The 21,519-nt window shown below is 45.1% G+C and overlaps 1 protein-coding gene across 4 annotated transcripts; it reads right to left on the reverse strand.

Annotated features, from left to right (window-relative positions):
• Nucleotides 1–1,354: 1,354 nt before the first annotated feature.
• On the reverse strand, nucleotides 1,355–19,823 carry LAMP5 (lysosomal associated membrane protein family member 5). 4 transcript variants are annotated; one of them, XM_007165250.3, is made up of 9 exons: nucleotides 19,476–19,823; nucleotides 19,265–19,353; nucleotides 16,665–16,714; nucleotides 13,873–14,198; nucleotides 13,168–13,340; nucleotides 12,677–12,808; nucleotides 12,448–12,553; nucleotides 10,495–10,683; nucleotides 1,355–2,202 (listed from the first exon to the last, which is right to left on the reverse strand). In XM_007165250.3, the coding sequence occupies exons 4-9, from the start codon at nucleotides 13,934–13,936 to the stop codon at nucleotides 2,024–2,026; spliced, it is 843 nt and encodes a 280-aa protein (XP_007165312.1). In that variant the 5' UTR covers nucleotides 13,937–14,198; nucleotides 16,665–16,714; nucleotides 19,265–19,353; nucleotides 19,476–19,823; the 3' UTR covers nucleotides 1,355–2,023. The 4 variants fall into 4 exon arrangements, with proteins under 4 accessions (XP_007165312.1, XP_057385367.1, XP_007165313.1 ...); XM_057529384.1 differs by having other exon boundaries at nucleotides 19,471–19,823; XM_007165251.3 differs by lacking the exon at nucleotides 19,476–19,823 and having other exon boundaries at nucleotides 13,258–13,340; nucleotides 19,265–19,352.
• Between the last annotated feature and the right edge of the window lie 1,696 nt (nucleotides 19,824–21,519).

Here is a 21,519-nt window from a genome sequence, read left to right on the forward strand (position 1 = left end):
TTTAGTTAGCTTAGACACAGGGACGTGGCCATATGGAAACACTTTGTAAAGCACCAAGGCACTTTGTTCTGTTTAGAATGATGTGTGTGTGTGTGTGTGTACACACATGTATGCATGTGTGTACACACATGTATGTGTGTGTGTCTTCTTGTCTGTTCTCCCCCTATAGACCCCCAGTTGTCGTTTACTACTGTACACCCAGCACTGAGCCTGCACTCAGTAGGTGCTCAAAAACTGTTTGTTGAATGAATGAATGACAATTCCAAAAATAGTAATGAGTCCGGTCTTGTGAAAGCAAAATTTTTTAAAAATATGAATTTACTTTTGTAAAAGTAGATTAAATTAAGTAAAGATGGAGTTTTCAGAAGTACGACTCAGAAAGCCTAAAAATGTTTTCTAAAGGGAATACATCTAAGTGTCTGTTTCTCCCCAGATCCTTGGATGGTTCCAGATAAAGAGGAAGTTTCCTAAAAATACATGAGATGCTAAAAAGGAAAGGGCTTGTCATATCTGGGGCGTGGGGGTGAGATGATCACAGATGACAGAAGGTTGGAGGACACGTGGGTGGGGTGGGGGTTGTCTGCCTCCCCTGGCACCAAAGGCGTCTCTTTTTTCTTGTGCAACAGGCAACTTTCATGAGGAATCAGGACTTGTTCCTCACTGACCAGGCAGGCACTGAGAATAAGTCATGCAGGGAAAGACTGAGGTTGCCAGAGCAGCAAACAAATGGATAATAGGAGAGCAACTGGCTAATAGTTATCAAGATTTGCTGGTATAATGAACTTCTAAGGATGTGCTACTGTCAACAATTGAAGACTTGGGGAGATAACTCATGAGCTTCCTCTCATATGGTGATGATTTTACAGGGGTAAGGGGATTCCTACCCTAACACCAAAGAAAAGGATTTCCCCTACCCCTGCTCAGATCTTCTGAAAAATGACTATGTAGAAAGTGCGTGAAATCCAAACTATGTACATTTCTCTAGGGAATTTCAGTAAATTACATTTTATCACAAAAAACTCAACCTAAGCTACTATGTTCAGTCCAGCTTTTTAATCCAAAGTGAAATGCCAGACTCAAGACCAAGAAGCACCAGAAGCTATATTAGACCAATCGTTCAAGAGGTGCCCTTATTAAAACTACTTATATTTGCCAAAATAAATCCATGTTTTTTCACCTGGAAAAGCCAACTCCCCCCCTCCATTGTTTCCTTGCTCTTTCTTTGCTTTTCCTCTTGCAGAAATGAAATCCCGTCTTCATCATTCCCCTCTCTCCTCTGGATGCCCCAGAAACCATTTTAGTTTGTTTTCTTGTTTCAAGAAAGCATTCAAATGTTAGACAGTAGTGTGTTTTAATTCATTTTGAAAAACAAACTCACATGGATTGATTCTTCAGGTCCCCTTACTTGGACCTGACACACTATGAAGTCCACACAACTCTGCCTAGTTACATTAAACAAGTTCTTGTGCTGTGAATTCACTGGGTGCAGGTAGCAGTGAAACATTCCCAAGACAATCACTAGACATGCAGAACGCCAGCCAGAAGCATGGATCACTTTCAAGGGTCTTGCTGCAGCGAGCATGAGGCTGTATTTTGTGTACGTTGACAACAGTATAGGGTAAGCCATCTGTGTTCAAGGGAGCAAAGCCTCCAATATTCCTCTTGAAACTTAAGGGGTGTCTTTCCAAACGAAGTGTGGTTTCAATCTCTAAACTTCAGAGTCAGATACCCCTCTGAGTTTTATGAGTTGCTCCTTGGAGAGTCAAAGCCAAGCCACCATGAGTGTGAAAGCTGGCTGACCCCTCCCTCCCATTCCCCAGCAACTGTCCTTCACCCCATGAATCCGAAAGAATCCCCCCGTCCTGGGGTTTAAGCATGGATGCAGCCCAAGCAAGCCTTGAATACCCAGGTCTGTTTGATTGCAGCTATGTTGGTATACCCCATGTACAGGTGGAAAGTGCTTTTGTTTCCCTACCTGATCCAGCCAGTGGAGGGGGGCTGGGGGCTGTCTGCCTAATAGTTTCTAGCCCATGTGCTTATATTGGGATCGGTCCCTAGGGATCTGGACCTGGTTGGCAGTCATTTTGTGGTGGAGATGGTAAATCACCAGTGTTACCACAATGACGAGGCCCAAGATGAGCCCCAAAATCAGAGGCAAGGTTTCCTCCAACTGCTCCCGCTCATCCACTGGGCATTTATGCTCTGAAATGGGAAAGAAGAAGAAAAGCAATGAGCTCCTGCCAAAATATTCTGAATCATAAGTCTGCTCAAGAAAACTAAAAGGCAGATAGAGATGAGAAGATTTCTCAAGGAAACTTCAGAGATATTTTCTTTTTCAGAAACAATATTTCCCAACCAAACTTAAGGCCTAATCCCTTAAAATCTCTGCATAGTGTAAAATAAAAATACATCAGTTAAATAGGGCAACATTCAGGTTATTGGATTCTTGGCTGATGTCAATAAAACTTCCAAATGATTTATGCAAATTTTCAGAGTTTGGGCATTAGGCACAACCACCATCATTTTTATTGTTTATTTAATTTTTTAAACTTTTTATTGGTGTATAATGTACATAGAATCGCAGACAAAATACACCTTTTAGAAAGTCTGAAATTACCAAGTGTTGTCAATGATACAGAGCAATTGGAGCTCTTGTCCACCATTGGTGGGAAATGGTACAATCACTTTGTAATAAGGTAAGGGTAAATATACACCTAACTTATAACCCAGCATTCCACTCCTAGGAATTTACCCAAGAACAGTGAAAACATATGGACACAAAAAGCCTTGAACATAAATGTTCATAGAAGCTGTATTCATAATAGCTTAAAACCAGAAATAACCAAAATGTCCTTCAGAGTAGAATGGATAAATAAACTGTGGTGTATTCATACAATGGAATATTAATCAACAATACAAAGGAATGAACTATGGTTACACGTAACAAAATGGATGCATCTCAAAAATATTATGTTGAGTGAAAACTGTCAGACACAAAAGGTTACATGTTGTATGACTCCATTTATATGAAGTTCAAGAGCAGGCAAAACTAAGTCTATGGTGATTGAAGTCAGAGAAGTGGGGAACAGTGTGTCTTGGAGAACAGGACACAAACTTCAGGCGTGATGGAAATGGTCTGAATGTTGATTTAGGTGAGGGTTATGTGGCTGCAAGTATAGGTAAAAACATATTGAGGTAACACTTCAGATTTGTGTATTTTGATGTATGTAAATTATACCACCATTTAAAAAAGAAAGTGTAGAGTTTGATGGATTTACACCACACACATCAGAACTGGTATCAGAATTGTGGTGCCAAAAGTATTAGCTTTAAATGGATAATTACTTGGGTATAGTTATGGGGAATAACATCTAATACACCATCCTTTAAAGAAGATAGAGGAGAAAAGCATGGAGTATTTTGGCAAAAAAATTATGGTTAAAATATTATTATAGTTTATTTCTTTAAAAATTGTTTTGTTGCCTTAGGAGAAAACCTGAACTAAACACACCACCAGAAGAAGAATATAAAGGGAGTATTAAACTATGGACAAGTCAAATGTACTTATGGGAAAATAAGGGGATGTCAAAAATTATCATGAAAAATACTGAATCCCCTTCCCCACCCATCCCCATTCATTAGGTGGTCAAAGGCGGATTCCTGAGTTCTCTTTCCCTTACCCACCATTCCAAAATCCACAAAGCTCTAGAAACCACAAGTACTTTGTATTATTCATTTGGCAGCAAAAGCTGGCTGCTCTGATTCTCATTTCTCCTCCTTAGCATGAAGATTCATGTGTTTCACTGCAGGAAACAGATTCATTAACCTGTTTGATTACAGGAGCTTCCCTGAGTCTTCTGGGTCTTGTATAATATATGGACACTGCACTGTATTATCTTCCTAAAGTCCAAAATTATTCTGAATTCTGAAAAACATCTAGCCCCAAGGGTTTTAGGTGAGAGATTGAGAACCCATAAAAAAAAAGACACTCATTCCCCTCTCAGGCTTAAGCCACTGTCTTCAAACTCTGCCTTTGACCCCCAGGAAAAACAATATTTTACATTACAACCCAGAACATACGTACACATACATAACTAAAACCAAAGTTTTATAAAACAATGGTTTTCCTTACTTTGTGCCTCTAATAATTTATCCTCTATTCTATTCTCTTTCATTTAAAATAGTGCTGGTCATGACCCACTAAAGCAGAGGTTATAATCTTTTTAGTGTCAGTGTGATGAAACTGTCCACCCTTCTCAGAATACTTATAATTGCATAAAAATAAAATACATAAGATTACAAAGAAAGCAAACTACACTGAAGTTCAGCTATTAAAATATTTTAAAATAATGTGAGGGACAGTTATATATATATTTATTAGTACACAGGTATACTGGCTGTGATTGCAAAGTAGGGAGAAGCATAATTGTTACTTTGCAAGATCTGGACAAACATGTGGGAAGAGAAAGACTATTATTTCTATTGCTGACAAAGTCATAGGTATGACTAATACTACTGTGGGTTGTTACCTTTATTTATAATCAAAGGAAATGTTAAACATTAATTAGAAATTAATGAAAATAAAGATGTAAATGTTTCCCATTGAAATTTACAGACCCCCTGAATTCTATACACAAACCCTATGGACTCCAGGGTTAAGATCCTGTGCAATAAACTGATTATACAACCCACAGATTATAGAGCAAGGATGGCTGGCCTCGATCTCTGCCTGGGAGAAGAGCATCCCTTGGCTTAGTCCAGCTCAGCATCTGGCTTTGGGTGCTCGGAGACCCCTGACTCCCTGTTCATCTCCACAGGTCTTGGAGTCCCTCACATCTCTGCCCTGGCTGTACTTACAGTTCTAGAGAACACAAAACAGAGGCCCAGGGTGGATGGCCCATGATTGGAAAAAGCAACAACCAGCCCAGTCATTGCGAAGAACCAGATGAAGACAGATCAGACAAAATTGTGTAACTGCCAGCTGCCAGTTCAAGTCCCCTCAACCATAAACCTGGTGTGCCCATTGTAATCCTGAATCATCTTAGGTTCTGTTTTCTAGACATGTGTTCTATTTTGCTTTGTTTGATGACCACAGCATTTTAAAGTTGTATTTACTCCCTGAGGCAAACAAACTGTAAAAGCTCTTAATGAAAAGCAGCTCCAAACAAACAGCACTGAGATGGGCCACGGACCAGGAGGCAAGCTGATTGCTTTCTCCAGCTCTGCTAGTGCCACAGAATTTTCTTGTTGGAGAAGGTGGGCAAGCCTTTTGCTGGCCGTGCTTCCCTCTGCTGTATGATAGGGCAACTGGAGGGAGGGGTTTGCCCCTCTTCCCATATCTTCTCTGGACTGGCTTGGGACTCCTGTAACCTCAGCAAAATGTATTTTGTGTACTGAGAAGCTGTTAAGATGAGTGGGCTTTGGAGATCTTTGGCTGGAGACAAGCAGATACTCTCACCAAGATGCAAGCACAACAGTAAATAAGAAAACAATTACTGATTGATGCCACTGTGTGCCAGGAACATCCCTGCGCACAAGGAAGAGCTGTATAAACTCTTTCCCCCTAGCCTGTAAGCTCCACCAGGGCAGGGAAAGTTCCTATATCCCAGTACTGGGTGTACTGGTGTACAGACACCAACAGGGTCCTATGACCTTGGTGTTCACCATTCCCACCCATTCCAATGGGCTTTGACTACAAGGCAGGTTAGACATCCTGGAAAGTCAACGCCCCCCCTTCCCCACCCCAGTAGCCATCAGTGGCGGATGGGAGTTGGAGGGTAACTGAAGTGGGTACCACACTCTTTCCCAGAAGTTCCAGCAGTGTAAGCCCCGGTGCCCACAGTGGTAACCTGCTCACTTACGCACCTGTACTAGCTTCCTTGCCTTCCCACCTCACTTCCCCACTCCCCTAGCAGTGCCTTCTAGAACCACCTAAATAAACTACTTGCCCTTACATACTTATAGAGGATGTGCTTCTTGGGGAACCCCACCTAAAACACTAGGCTCCAGGGCAGTAGCAAGAACACAGAATTCTACGACTGGCTGGCTACGTGGCCCTGCGCTGGGCCTCCGCATTCCAGCCCTCGACGCAGTTCTCTGTGGTGTTAATAACAGGATTGTCTCCCTCTGGATGCTTCCCCAGGAGGCTCTGAGAAGGAGCAACTACTCAGGTGGCATGTTTCCTGGCTCGGAGGTGCCATGCAAACCACAGGTGTACACGGCACTCTGGATCAGCATCGGCACAGCTCGCCCTGGTTTGCAGCACGGCAGCCAGTCTTGGGGCGCTCAGCTGGGGGTGATGTACATTCATTTCCACTAAAACACAGATCATTTGTCCTATAGATCTGGGAATAATACAGATCAGGTGGTATCTCCCAAACACACTGCTAGAAACAATGGTAAGTTCATGAATTCAGAGCACCCGACAACCTTTCTGAAGATGGCCCCCTGCATTCACATGTTTGGTACAGTTGTTCAGCTGCAGCAGCTGAGGTTCGGAGAGGCTAAGAGCACAGGATCTGATACCCAAAGACAGGTTCCTGCCCCAGCCCTGGCAGCCACAAGGAGCGCAGTCTTGGCCAGTAACTTCACCCCTAAGCCTCAGCTTCTCCACTGTAAACAGGGATCTCAGTACCTTCTTCACAGGTCTCTTTATTTGTTTCTTTCCCCCCCTTGAGAATTAAGACGGGCCCAGTCTATATGTGGCAACTTAAATGCCCATTAAACCTGAGTGTTTAACAAAGGGGCACAGAGGCACCTTCGTGTTCTATTATGTTTCGTTTGTCTTTATGTGTGAGAGTTGCCTTTAATTCAAGCCATTAAAATACTCAGGCTGCTCTGTTCCCTCCCAGTGATGCATCCTCCATGCTATCACAGTCAGAATTCTCCTGGGGCCTCAAAGGGATTCACTACCAGGAATGAATTGTGGAAGGACAAGTTACCCAACGCCAGCTGAGACACATGGGCTGCCTTGAGCTGCAGGCTGAGAGTTGCCACACCAAGTGTACCTGCTATAGAAATAAGCTGGCCTCCATGGATTGGCCCCTCAGTGGTTTATATTTTCACTGCAGACTGAGACCCACATCCAATTATTTAAAAAAATAAACAGCCCAAACAGACACGTTTAGCCATTTAGGGCTTGTCTGCTTTGCATACAGATCTCACCCAACAGCTGTTACCCACTGATAGGATAGATAAGGCCCTAAGCTTCTGCTGCCCCCCAAGCTCTCTGACCCAAAGACTCCTCCCCGTGCTGCTGGGTGACATCACCTAGACCCATAAGCCCCCTCTTGACACCCCTCTCCCTGCCAGGAGATCCCTTATCCTCCTTTCCTTTGGGATAGTGGTCCCCAGGGTGTTGTAAGCCTTCTTCTGGACAGTCCCATGCTGTGAGGGGCTCTCCTTACTCAACCTACCCAAGTGTCACCCAACGAAGCTTGTGTGTTTCTGCCTCTCATGGTCATATCATATTCCTTGATCAGCTCAAAATCCCTCAAATCCCCCTACCGACAGTTTGCCATGGACCAGCGGTATCAGCAAGGAGCTTGCTAGAAATGGAGCCTCTTGGGCCCTGCCCCCAGACCTACGGGACCAGACTTGACTTGGCATGTTAACAAGATCACCAGAGCTGTGCACAGTGATCTGGGGTCTCTGGGCTACTTTCACTGGGGATCAGCGTAGTAGCCAAGCTCAACGGTCTAAAGGGATTTGTGTGATAAAGATGTCATCCCCATTTGGGCTGCTCTCAGCCTCTATGGGTGTCCACTAACCCATTTCACTGACCCTTCCTTCCTTTTCTCAGAATCTATGAAGGAGGCAGGTGGGAGACTGCAGACTGCCAGGCATGACCCCCTTACACAGGGAATAAGCTCTTCATTGGAAGCCCTTATGCTGCAGGTCCTGCTTGCACATGACAGAACGCATGTACACAGCCCTGCAGTGGGCGTCAGACATATGACCAGATGCCCTCCCCAGCGCCACGCAGGCAGGCTTCACTCACCCACACAGGCATTAGCAACACATCAGAGCCTCTTTCTATTCTGGGGAGTGGGGTCCAAGTGCCAGGTCCCGAAAAGGCACTCCAAAAGGAATCTTTCAGATTCCACCAAATCAAATAAAATGATCTCTTACAAAACACACTGGGGGTAGGTGCTGAGAGGCACAGACAGGAGGAACCAGGAACAAAAGGAGCCCTGCCATACAAAGGCACATTGATTCAGTGAGTGATCCTGAATGAGGCTTGCCTCCTCCCAGGAGTGTGAAGGCTTGCGCCCCAGGGCACCATACAGGAGGCAACACCCTAATTATTCCCTAGAAAAGCCTGGGTGAGACAAGTGCAATTTGCTTGTGCTTAATATATCTGCATTTAGGAAGTTATACATGCTTACAAACTGTCTAAATCTATCCATTTAAGCCCTGGAAGTGGATAAAAACTGCTTTTTATGCAAAAACATCATTAAATCTATGCCAAGAATATCACTGATTTTTAGGAAAATAGCTCTGGTCCTTATTCAGTACTCATTTACTCTTATTTTGTACACAGTTCTAACATCTATGAGATCTGATTTCTCCATTCATAAATGACTATAAGCAACAACTTAGAAATAACACAGAGAGGATTAAGGTGAGATTGTGATAAGGAACTAGTAAAAGCAGCAATTATAGCACCAGCAGTACCAAGAAGTGAAGAAGTGTCTAAAAACAGTTGACCAGAGAAACACAAAGAGTAACTAGAGACTACTGAAAGTACCTATACAAACTCAAAAGCATCTATGGTAGGGACCCTGGGGACTACGTGATCCAATATTTTCAAAATGAATTCTGGGCCATCCATAATCTTAAGTCCAATTACTTTTAATTACATTTAATATTTTCAGATTAAGAAAGACACTGTTACATTTTATAAATACTTTCATAATCAACAGTATTTTTTAGTGTTAAGATCTTGGCATTTAGTTTAGTTTAAATTTTGTAGAAAACACATTAAGATGGAATAGCCCATACAGGTAAGAGCCATAACAGGTAGGTATAGCACTGCTGTACTAAATCTATTAAATTCTGATTTGTTTGGCTTTGAAGCATTTGCAAGTCTCTATTAATTGAGCCCACAGTTTCGGAATATCAATTCAGCCAAAGTTAACAGGGCATCTGCAATGTGCCAAGCACTGTATTTGGTGCTAAAAATACAAAGATGAATAAGAAGGAGGCCTTTCTCTTAAGGACAGTTTAACTTAGGAATTCCTAAATGCCTTCTGAATAAATCATGGGGGGAGGGATTCTATTCCGTATACTTTGAATGGGAGGGGCATTTAATGAAAGCTGGACTCCTTGGGACTGATTTAATGATTTGTGTGTGACCCAGGTGGGGATTTCCTCATATCCTACACATTCGAATGGTTGTATTCACCTGGGGATCACCAGACCAAAGGTAGGCATCCATAAAGCAGTCAGAATCTCTCCCTATTTCTTAACCACAAGGAATAAATGAAAATATCAAACTGCCTTTAACAACCTCCTCCAGATAATAGAGAGAGGGAGAGAAAAAAAAAATGAATGGAAGAATTCACTTACTCCACTTGACCAGAGTAAATTGTTGCTAGATTTGGACAAATTGCAGAATGTGAGTTCCTCTCCTGCCCTTCTTCTGGAATGCAGAGAACCAGGAGGATATGGATGCCCTGAACCTGCCCCAGCTGGATCCTGCCTGATCCCCTTCCAGGGCTCGCACAGACTGAGAAGAAGCCTTCTTGTATGCCCCAGAGGGAGCAGATCAGGGACCTTGCCTCCTTGGAACCTCATGGGTGTCTCTCCACACACAGGTGAGAGCTGGACAGAGGCAGGTCTTCATGAGTCTCTCTCTGTAACCTGTACACACACACACACACACATACACACACACACACCTCTATTGCATTCTGTTCACACAAAAACTTAGACTCACAGTGGTGGAACCTAGGGCTGGAAGTGTCTAGAGACCATGGTGAAACTGAGGCCCACACAAGCAAAGGTCCTTCTCCAATCCATGGCTCTCTCGATAGCTGCTTGGGATTTTTAGCTGCCTTTTCCTTGGGAAACTTGCATCAAAATTATATATTTTTTTCAGCTGACTTTCTTATCTTTCTCCCTATCCAGTTTCCTTTTTTGGCAATGGAGGGGAGGAAGGGAAAGATGAAAAAATAAGGGAAAAAAGGAAGGGAGGGAGGAAGGAAGAAAACAGAGAAAAAGAAGGGAGGGAGAGAAAGAGAGAGGAAAAGAAGGAAGTGAAGGAGGAAGAGAGAGAGGGAAGATGAAAGAGAAAACCATTGAAGTTGATACAATTCAGTTTGTTGCCTTTAGTCTTTGAAAAATATTATAGAGGGAGGCAGAGCCATGATATCCTAGAGAAAGTCCAAGTGGTAACAGCCTGGTACCCTGGCAGGTTGCCTTCCACATCCATCTTGAGGTCAGCCTTTGCTTCCTTCCTCTTCCTCTCCTCCTGCCTCCCCACCGACCTACCTTCACTGAAGACAAAATCAGAGATGATGTCAAAGGGCTGGATGTGGACCGCAGACAGGATCATGGTGACTGTCTTCTGCGGATCACTGGAGGCTAGTGAAATGGTCTGCTGAGCTTGACATTCATAGGACTTTCCAGCTGGGGTGACCAAGGCAGAGAGATGATGCGAGTTGGCTGTGTGCTTCCCGGCTGCAGGGAAGGCCCAAAACAATGGTTACGCCCCTAGGGCTGGCAGAACCCTCCTTATGGTGATCCAGATAGTTGACCTTTGCCTCTTAGCCCAGACACCCCACTCTGATCCCCTGCTGACATGCCCCGTTGCCTTGCCCGGCTGGGGCTATGCAAATGTGAATGCACCCATTCTTTCATGAGCATGGATTTCTTAAATATTAATTTGGAATTTCCTTTTGGAAGAATAAAGTGATACATAAAACCCCAACCCTTTTTACTATATAAGACCTAACAACAGAGATTCCAAAGATCCACAGTGAACAGTGACTTGGTATCCTACACCTCACACTGGCCTGCAAAATATAAAATATCTTCCTCAGCAAAGCATGTCTGCTCTGAGCAGATGCCCTTGTACGCATACATATTCTTTGGAAGCCTGCCTCACCCCTTTTCCTCCTTTTCTGGATTAAGGTTTTTTTGTTTCTGTTTTTGTTTTTTTTTCCTTTTTGTTGGTCTAATTTAACTGTGGGAAATGTTTGAATATGAATTTTGATGAAGAGACAAAATTGCCCTTTTTACTGCGATGATAAGGGGTGAAATGGAAAAGATGACATATGTATTCTTGTACATGTTCAATAAAAATCTTTTCCCGGGCTTCCCTGGTGGCGCAGTGGTTGAGAATCTGCCTGCTAATGCAGGGGACAAGGGTTCGAGCCCTGGCCTGGGAAGATCCCACATGCCGCAGAGCGGCTGGGCCCGTGAGCCACAACTGCTGAGCCTGCGCGTCTGGAGCCTGTGCTCCGCAACGAGAGAGGCCCGCGCATCGCGATGAAGAGTGGCCCCCGCTTGCCACAACTGGAGAAAGCCCTCGCACAGAAACGAAGACCCAACACAGCCAAAATCAATCAATCAATCAATCAATCAAACATACGCATCTGATTCAAGATCCTCATTAAAAAAAAAAAAAAAAAAAAAAAAAAAAAAAAAAGAAAGTTCCCTGAGAAACATAGCCTCATGTTTCTTTATAAAAAAAAAAAAAAAATCTTTTCCCAACTCAGGTGCCCAGGTGATGGAAGGCTTCATTATGAGTAGATCAGACAATTTACAAAACAAATACCTAAATTAAAATGTGGTCTTTGATGGTGCCTGCAGATCCCAGCATTGTTATTTGGAGTCTGGATATCCCTTGACACAATATTTTTGGAGGATCTGGGTAGTTGTTGGAGTGATGGGCATGAAAAGCTAATAAATAAGGGCATGGTTCAGAATCCACTCTGGGGTGGCTGCAGTGGATGACTGAAGCTTGCGGTGAGGCCTGAGCAATGCGCCAAAAGATCTGAAGGCCATCAGATTCTGACCCAAAATGAAAGTCATGCTGTCCCCCTTGAAGTTTTAGCGCATAAGAATAAAAACCGGGGTGCAGAAGAAAATAAAAATACAGCTTTGTCCTTCTCCGTGCTTCTTTAAAGGACAAATCATAAGAAAGCCATCCTGAAGCAGCCACAGGAAGACAGTCCCTCAAGAGACATCTCATCCAGGATCAGGTGTTGGGTGACAGGCTGGTCCTCAGGCCCTGGGTTTCTTGCGCATCTACAAGGCCTGAAGGCCAGAGGACTCACCCGCACTCCCGCTTGCTTCCTCCACCTTGCAGAGCAAGCCCAGGGCTAACTTGGCCTGGGAGCGAAAGGCCCTGACCCTGAGGAATTCGGCCTCCAAGCCTGAGATCCCTGCAGTGTCTGCGCTTCCCGAGCTCCTTCCCCAGCCCTGCTGTTCTCTACTCACCACTGACCGCGTCTTTAAAATGGGTCTTCTCCGAGGAGTCATAGACAAACTGGACCTTGCTCAGCCTCCACGTTGCCTCGGGTCCCTTGGACGTGTTGTGACTTTCCTGCCGAGCGGGGGAGGCGCGCGTTAACCGCCCGAGCAGATCTGGGTGGGGAAACGGAGGGGCGGACCCTACCCACACCCACCCGGAGTCTGCAACCCCTCTGAGCGCCCCACTAGCAGTTACCTTTACAAACAGCATTTTGAGCGCGTACGCGCGATCCACCCAGAACACCTGCAGCTCCGACTCGTTGTGGCCACAATGGCCCTTCACCTCAGCTCCCCGGGTCAGTGAGATATCAGCCTGTTCCGTGATTAGCTGGGAACACAGACGCCCCGCACCCCCTCAGCGCGAGAGCCCCAGTGGGGGCTGTAAAGGGCAGCGCGTCCAAACTCCGGGTCGCACGCCTGGGCACTCCTTTGAGCGCGCATTCCCAGGTCCAGGAACATGCGGTTAGATGCTTTGCGTGCAGACCCGGCCGTTAGGGAAGCAGAGAGAGGGATTTACTTTCAAAGCAGGCGGGGCGAACAGAAGGCATTACAAGCCGGAACCCCCATGCAGCATTTGGGAGCAGCCTGCAGGGTGCAGGGGGGAAGGCGGGTGACCAAGGTCTTGAGGGAAGGTGCCCTTCGTCCCTGGAGCCCTAGGAGCAAGCTGGGAGGGAAAAAGTGCCTTACATCTACATAATTGCTGGCCCACACATCATAAGGGACAATAAATTTGGCTGCAAACTCTGCCATGAGACACGTCGTCCCATTTTCCCGCACCACAAATATATCTTTTTCAGGGTTAGTGGAAAGGCCTGAGAGATTCTCCACTTCTTGTTCTGCAATGATTCGAGCCATTGTATCTGCAGAAAACAAACAAAAAATCCTATCGGTTAGGGGCTCAGCGAGCCCACGCGTCTCGGGCACAAGGGTGGAGAGTCATCGTGGTCTGCGGGCTTTGGGCTGACAAAGTTCCTTGCCGGCTGCAGGGCGCTCTGCGAGCCATTTCGCTGACCTAGCGCCAACAAATTCGACTTCGTTGCTGTTAATTTATAATAAAAATAAAATTAAAAAACATTTAAAGCGTTACTAATTTGTAATCCGACTGGCCTTTTTCTTCATCTTAGGCTTTTAAACCAAAGCTTTCTCGCCCGTGCTCTGAGCCCACGAAGCAGGCCTGTGCAGCATCGTGTCTGAGATTGGCATACAGGTGTGTGGCTCTCTGGGGAATTCCCTGCCACTGAAGGGAAGGTCCTCCCCTCCTCCGCCCAAAAAAGAACAAACCCGCTAAACATTAGGGCCACGTTTTGGCCTTAAGCTAATGGCTTTACTCTGCCAGTTCTATTCTCTGCAAAGAGTGCACCCTGCTCTGGCGGTTGCCGAAACGCTACTCACGGAAGAGCATCAGAAGAACTCGAAGTCTATTCACGCGGAGAACGGCTCTTCCTCGGAGATCCATCCTCGCGGAGCAGCGAATAAGGCCAGTGGTGCTGCTGCAGAGGCCGCCTGAGAGGGAATCCCTCAAAGTCGCCGCTGGAGTGAGCCAGAGTGAGCGAGGGGCGGGGGCACCGAGAGGGCGGAGGGAGGGAGCGCGCGTTCCTTACGCGCTGGCGGACTTGGTGTGGATGGAGTACCGCACCGACCCGGGCAGGGTGAACGCGAGTGTGCTCACTGCAGAGGAAAGGACCGCGTGGCGAGGGAGCTGTCCACGGCTGCGAGTGCTGAAAGGATTCGGTTGTATTGCTGGAGTGATTGTGGCTGGGCTTGTGCAGAGCTCCAATGAGATTTGGGAAGGCTAAAATTCTCCCTGAGTCTGTTTCCTGCGCTGCAATTGCATCCGCAAAGATGATTCTATCCTGAGAAACTTAATAGCACCCTCTGACTTATTCAATATCCCTACCAGTACAGTGATTAGGTGGTGAAGACATCACACCACTGGAGTCCTGGCTTCTGAAAATGCATCCAGTTCCTGAAGGAAAACGGTGGAGCACAAATTGTTGCTGCTTTGGGGGAGGAGGCGTAGGCAGGAATAGAGAAGGAAAATGCTATGGCAACAGCTTCCTGCATTTAGAGACATCCCCTTCTCTCCCCTGCTCTCACGAGTTCAGGGTTTAAAGTTAAACTGATGCCTCCTCAAACGAGGCGGTTAGTCAATGCAGTATATCTATTTGGGCTTGTTTCTTGTGAGTTCTGTTCTCTGACTGCATGAGGACTTTGAACTCTGGGGTCACCTACCCTCGCTCATTATACTGTGACTACTCTGCTAAGAGGAATGTAAGTGAACCCGAAGTTTGTGAGGGTTATGTAGCATCTTTTAGGACAGTCATAGTTATACACACACACACACGCATGCACACATATATTACTCTACAGCCTCTACTGGGACAGAAAAAACAACTACTACTGGGCTAATTCATATATTTACACTTTTAGTAGCTTGCTTGATTTTTAAATTTTTTGCTCCATAAATCAGAATACAGCACTTTCAGCAATAGGCATACTGTCCTAATCAATTGTAGTGATGTCCAAATATTTTATTTCTTAGCGGCTATTTCATTATATGAAAAATCAACAATATAATGTCATAAAACAAACAATGTCATAATAAGGGGCAAATTGCAAAGTATTTTCATGTGCACTGTCAAATTTGATCCCCCTTACAACCTTAGAAGGTAGGCAAGGGAAGATATACCTTATTGTGGTTGTACATACCCCAAAATTGAGGCTCAGAGAAATTAAATGACCTTCCTCAATGTCACATGTTCGTAAAATTAAAATAGAAAAATCACATGATTAAACTTCATAGGGATCATTTTCATTTTTCCTTATATAATACTTTGGCTCTAAAATATACCATATGTTGATTTCCATTAAAAAATCTTTATTCAGTGACCAAATAACAAGCTAACACCTAAGATCTCTAGCTCACATTCCTGAAATGTATAGAGTATTGTTTTAAGTATAATAATATTCTGACATTATGCTTGCCACAAAGTGTTTATACAATTATTTTTTCAAACCTATTCCTATATCAATAATTAGATCAATAGCAGTTCAAATTATGAAGTAATGTTTAAATCAATACTATATTTTTACATTTTTATTTTTATCTCTATTTTGATATTTCATCCAAACATTTCTCAATAACTTTACATAACTGAATATATATAGAAGCACTGAGGCAAAATTGTGATTGATACAAAGGCAATTATTATCAGTTGAGAGTGGAATTTGTAAAATTTATGTATGCCTAATGATTTGTCATGTTAGCAATTGTTAATAAACACTTATTTTCCTGTAGCACTGTAAAAATTAGAAAGCAATGAGATATAGGTAATGGAACATTTATATATTCTCTTTCCCTCTCTCCCTTTAGTAGTTAAATGAGGAAAGAAATGAATGGGTTTCAGTCCAGGATTCACTATTTATTTTTTATAACCTTGTACAGATTTTAGTGTTCCTCACCTAAGAAGCTGGGATAATAGCTCAGGGGATGTCTGGTTAGGCAAAGTGAGCCAATGATTATAAAAGCATTTTAAAAAAAGACAAATTAATTTAGACCATAAGCATTAACTGAGTACCCACTACTTGCACTATGTTTGGTAATTTGGAAACCCAAAGATAAACAAATACCATTATAAAGTAGAAGAGATATCTGTAAAAGTTAGGACACTTTCTCTTGTGACACATTATTGCAGATATCTTAAATTATAAGTTGTTAAAAGAGCAACTGAATTAATTGATGATTAGCTGCTTTAATAATAAAATATTAGATGGGACATAGCATTGGTCATGAATCTTAAGTTGTTGTAGCTGATTTACAAATCAAATGGTGGTTCCTTTGGAAAATGGTTTCTTTCCATACCTGACATAAATGATCTATTTGTTGACCAGCACTTGAATGAGTCAAAAGAAAAAAAAAGGAAGCAATTTTAACTCCTCTTCTTGGGAGAATCATCTTCAAAGCATAATTAATTTAAAATCCCTTTAGGTATTTAATCTTAAACATAGCTTTACAAACACCCATTAACTTATTTGTCTATCTGTAGTGACTCTTACGTTGCAATAGGATTCGGGTCATTATACCTACAACTTTCACCAACATCAATTAAATACTTTCTAATCATCCTTAAAAAAACTTCAGTTCTTTAAAATTACTAAAGAGATAATAAAGGAGAAAAACTTACCATTAAATCATAGTAACAAAGTTTTCCAGGATCCATTCCATTCTTCATTTCTTGAGTGGGAGAGAAAGTAGGAGAAAAAAATGACATAAACATGTACACTCATGTGGATGATAGCTGGGTCAATTTTCATCAATGCTGCTGGCAGTCAATACAAATGTCACCCAAGTACACTGGCTTTTGAATCTCTTCTAGATCCTCTAAGTCCTTCAAAGGATTCTCTTCAATTCTTGTTTTTACTTATTGAATTAGTCTTTATGAATCTCATGCATGTCATTGAGTGTTTGTTTCATGGATGTGGAAGAAAAGACCCACTGCATGTATAGAACTGTTAGTTTGGATGAAAGAAAATGAGAAGAAACATGAAGATGTATGGTTGCCTGGCACAATGTGTGCACAGATGTTTAAGGAAAGAAAAAGTAAGGTAGCCATCCCAGGGTGGGGTGGAATTGACCAAGGAGGCCTCTTGGAGAAGGAGATCTTAAAGAAGTGGACAAATTGATCTAAGGTAAAAGATAAGGGCAATGCAGATGGAAGAAAAATATATTAAGTAGGAGAGTCAGTGCAAAGATGTAACTCTTCATTCCTCCATATTTATCAATTTGCAATAAAGAAGAAATTAGACCCCCAAATCCACAATGTCTTATAGCATTGATACATAACCTTTATTTAACTTCTTTATTTGGTAATTTACACATATATGGTATATGCAAAAGAATGGCATATGCAAAACATTCTAAATAAAATTAAATATTCAAATTATTAGGTGTATCTCTTTATACTTGGTTGCACAAGCAATTGACTTGTATCTGTAGAATCAAAAGTGGAAAGTGGAAAGCTAAGCTTTGTTGCAGCTGAAATTTGGCTTGTTGATGTTTTAATCCACTTTACAGTGAAATGTAAAAATGTACTCTGGTGCTGCTTTTCCCACCACCACTAATGCTCTCCCCTGACCCAGCACACACACACACACACACACACACACACACACACACACACACACACAGATAAGGAAGCACACATGGATAAAAGAAGCAGGGATAACTGAACTGGACAAGACGCACACAGCACTTAAGCCCAAATTACTAGTTACCAAAACCTTTTCTGTGTTCAACTTAATCACTGAACAATTATTTCATTTAATTTAATCACTGCCTTTGAAAACCTTTGAAATCCTTTTGGGATAGGAACTGAAAAATAAGTAAACATAAGAATATTTTGTGCATATATTGGCAAACCCTAGAATATGTGGAAAGAATCAGAAAATTAAGTTTGGCCCTCTGATGTACTCAGCTTGCATGACCTTGATGAAATTTCCCTCATCCTTTCTGTCATTGGTCTCTCCTGCAGCTACTTTAAAGAAACCAAGCTATTTCTGCAATGACGGTAACCAGTGGAGAAGACAAGGCACCAGAATAATAGCCCTTTCATTGGCAATGTATCTTCTTGCTAAGTTCTTAGAAAATGTCCTTTTATGAGCTCATTTAGGATAAATGCCTTCACATAGGAGGGAATGCAGGGGACAAAGTCTCTCTTAAAAAATACCCGAATAAGCAGATGGTGACGCCAGGTAATCATTCCTGAAAGGTTCAAGAGCAAAGGAATTATTTTTCTCTCTTGAGCCAGTAATTAGTTAACTGTTTTTAAAACAGTTTATGATAGCTACCGCTAGCTTCAATGTGTAAAATTTTAGGCTACTGAGTACAATCAGTCCTCTTGGCTTTCCTGGCTGTGAGGAAAGTCTTAACACGGGGGAACCGGGACTTTTCTGTAAAAGACAAGAGTCAATTGAGAATTTTTAAAAGTCCTTTAAGAAGTTTTTTTCTCCAAGAAATGCTAACAGCTATCCCAGTGGGCTTAAGGTTAGACAAGCTGTGGCTCATTTACAACAGTTTGCTATGTGAGTTCTGAGATAATGCACTTCTTTAAAATTTCTTTTATCGTGTATCACAGGGGTTCCTTATTCCTAGTTAACTACTCTTTAAGTTCTCTATTTGCAGTTTTCTGCATATTCACCTGAAGATGTGTTGGAACTAAGGGAAATTTATATTAATTGCCATGAGGGGGAGGGTGAGAGTGGGGCGGCCAGTCAGCTGAGCTTGGAAGCTTTGCTGGTGCAGACCTGGAGCCCCGGAGTTGCCCTGGGGTGTTCTGATGTTGTAAGTTTGGGATGTTTCTATGGCTGTTTATTTGAAACCATTGCAAGACGCTCGCTCTGGTAACCAAGAAAGGGAAAGAGGAAAGAGTCTTCAGTGTATTGGAAAGACGACTGTTGTGGGAATCTAGGAAGCAATATGTTAGCTTTATTACTCCACTAACAAAAACTTCTGGGAGGAATGGCTTCACCTCTCTGGTCTTCAGCATGCCTTTCCTACAGGATCCTTCCAGGACTGCATGCCCCGCTTCTATGGGTGACCTTAGTTAGGAAGTGATCTGAGCAATTCTTTCTAGGAAAAACAAAAAAACAAAAGCAAAACCAAAAAACCAAAACAAACAAACAAACAAAAAAAACCGCTGAGGATTTCCATTACTCAAGCTTTCTATCCCAACGTGCAAGAAGCCTGCACAGATCTAGACTCACGGTTTGCGGCCCTCGGCGTTACCTTTGGGTGACACCGAGGCACATGGGCCCGGTTGCTCGCGGTCTGGAGCTTGGCGGGGCTGGGGCTGCGGACTCCAGACCTGTCTGCTTCTGCCAGAGAGACAAGAGATGCGCGCTGCGGCGGTGCGCCCCGCGGCCCGCACGCGGAGTTCGCGGCGACCTCAGCAGGGGAAGACGTCGGCGCCAGGCACCCGGATTGGACTTCACCTTACGTTCGCGAAGCTGCTCCCGGTGTGGAGGTGAGAGAGGAATCTTGCAGATGTGTGGTCCAAGCCGTCTCCAAAGCCGGGTAAGAAGGATCAATTCCGAGGGTGCTGGAGTTGGGCGGGTTCGGGCCTCGGCTGCTGGACAGAAGCTCCGGGCTCTTTTGTGTTCTGGTGTCGAGGGGAATTAGGACTAGAAAGGGAGGAAGTAAGTTCCTGGCAGAGAGTGTTCTCTGGCTCCCCGCGACTTTCTTTGGAGCTTCCAAGGCCGGGAAGCGTTGGCAAACCCCACGCTGGGGCGGGGAGGTTGGGCGGTGAGACCCCGGCGCTCTGCCGGCCTCGCGCCTCTCGGGTCCCTCCCCGCCCGGAGGAAAGCCGGCGGGAGGGGGTTTGAGCCGGGGGGGCGGTGTTACACAGAGGAGGGGGAAGGGGCCAGGTTGCAGAGGCTTCGCGTCTCTTCTTTTCTCTTCTTTTTTCTTTTCCTTTCTAACCCTCCAGGGTGGCATCCGCATCGGAGGAAAATGCCCCCGATGGGCCCCAGAGGTCCAGCTTCCAGGGCAGAAGTCGGGAGGACGCTGCGCCGCAGGGCCAGGGGCGCTCGGGCATCCTCGCGGCGCGCGGTCCTTGGACCGCTCTGAGACGTGGGCAAGGTTTTGAGACTCTGCCGAGAGGAGATCGAGGCTGAGGTGGCCGAAGAGGCTCAGAGGGCGCGCACTCAGGGGGAAACGGCTCTGCCTGCGGGGCTGGCGGCCTGGGAACCGGGCGGGTCCGGGCCCGGGGACAGGACGGTGGGAGGGTGGACTGACCCCCTGGGGCCTTCTGCTAGGGTCCCTGGTCGCTAAGTGAGACTCCTGACCTGGTGGAGAAGTGGGACCGAAATGCTCTCCTCCTCCCACGCACGAGTCTTCTGCCCCCTCGGGGCGCCCCGGGCTGCTGGAGGCCCAGGCCTGTGAGGTTAGGATGAGAGATTTTTTGTTTGTTTGTTTGTTTTTGTTTTCCAATCTGGGGCTGGGAGCGGGAGCGGAGGTTATTCTGTACTCTAGGTCGCAAATGAGAGAAAAAGTCCAGGGACAAACCAGGGGCCGCCTCTCTGCGGAAAGCCCCAGTTTCCGAGACTGATCCCGCGCCCCCGGGGGTGCGGTGCCACGCAGCTGGCAGAACGCGGAGCCGGGGACCTGCGGCTCTGCTCTTCTCCGGTGACAAGACCAGATACGGACTCTGGGAGGCCCCACCCCTGAGAAACACTGTGGGGACCCTCCCGATATTCCCTTTGAAACAAAAATAACATTAAATCCAAGATTCAAATAACACTAAATCTCGCATTCTAACACTAAAAAAAACCCAGTAACGCTCGGGGTTTTTCTCCATGACGGCTCCATGGTTACTTTTTAGCTCAAAAGCAAATTTGTGCGTGCAGGCCTCTGCTGCCCCAGGTCTGTCTGCCAGAGATGTCCCCGGCCCAGCAGCCCCGGTGGCACCTGCACGTGCGGTCTAGGCCCAAATCTATCTCACTGCCGCGCCCCCATCCCCGCCCCCGGATGTTCTTTGTGTTTCTAATTCTCCCCCCACACCGCCTTTTTTGTTGCTTGTCAGCAAAACAGCAGGGTCTGTAGAGGGGGTAGCCCCGCCTCGTCCAGTCTCCGGAGTCACAACTCAAGTCACACGGGCTTTCGAGCTTAGGGCGCTGAAGCCACCGCGAGCAACGCACCCCAACCCCTGTCACCCGGAGGTCAGGAGCCTGGGTACCGCCCGCCGCTACGCGCTTCATCGCCAGTGACTTTGTGGGGAGGTGCACAGATGGGGAACGCCTCGGGCCGGCACTCAGGGCCAGCTGATGGATCATCTCATTTCCTGACTTGATGGGCCGGAACCTGGGCTGGCCGGGCTGGCCGGGGGGAGCGGGGGGACGTAGGGACCCAGCCAGCCGCACGGGCGCATAGGCGTGTGTGTGTGTGTGTGTGTGTGTGTGTGTGATACGTATCTCAGAGAAAGACCCCCAATACCCTCCCTCCCCCAACGCGAAGTTATCCCTCCTCCGGTTTTCTGTTCTGGA

Source organism: Balaenoptera acutorostrata, chromosome 15 (genome assembly GCF_949987535.1).
Source record: "Balaenoptera acutorostrata chromosome 15, mBalAcu1.1, whole genome shotgun sequence".
Classification (NCBI taxonomy): domain Eukaryota; kingdom Metazoa; phylum Chordata; class Mammalia; order Artiodactyla; family Balaenopteridae; genus Balaenoptera; species Balaenoptera acutorostrata.

Excerpts from the sequence above, each read along its gene's own strand:
- LAMP5 (XM_007165250.3), bottom strand. The coding sequence starts at position 13,936 with ATGGATCTCCGAGGAAGAGCCGTTCTCCGCGTGAATAGACTTCGAGTT. Across the intron at positions 13,341-13,872 it reads AGTTCTTCTGATGCTCTTCC|ATACAATGGCTCGAATCATT; the intron begins GTGAGTAGCGTT and ends TGTTTTCTGCAG. Across the intron at positions 10,684-12,447 it reads TTTTAAAGACGCGGTCAGTG|CCGGGAAGCACACAGCCAAC; the intron begins GTGAGTAGAGAA and ends CCTTCCCTGCAG.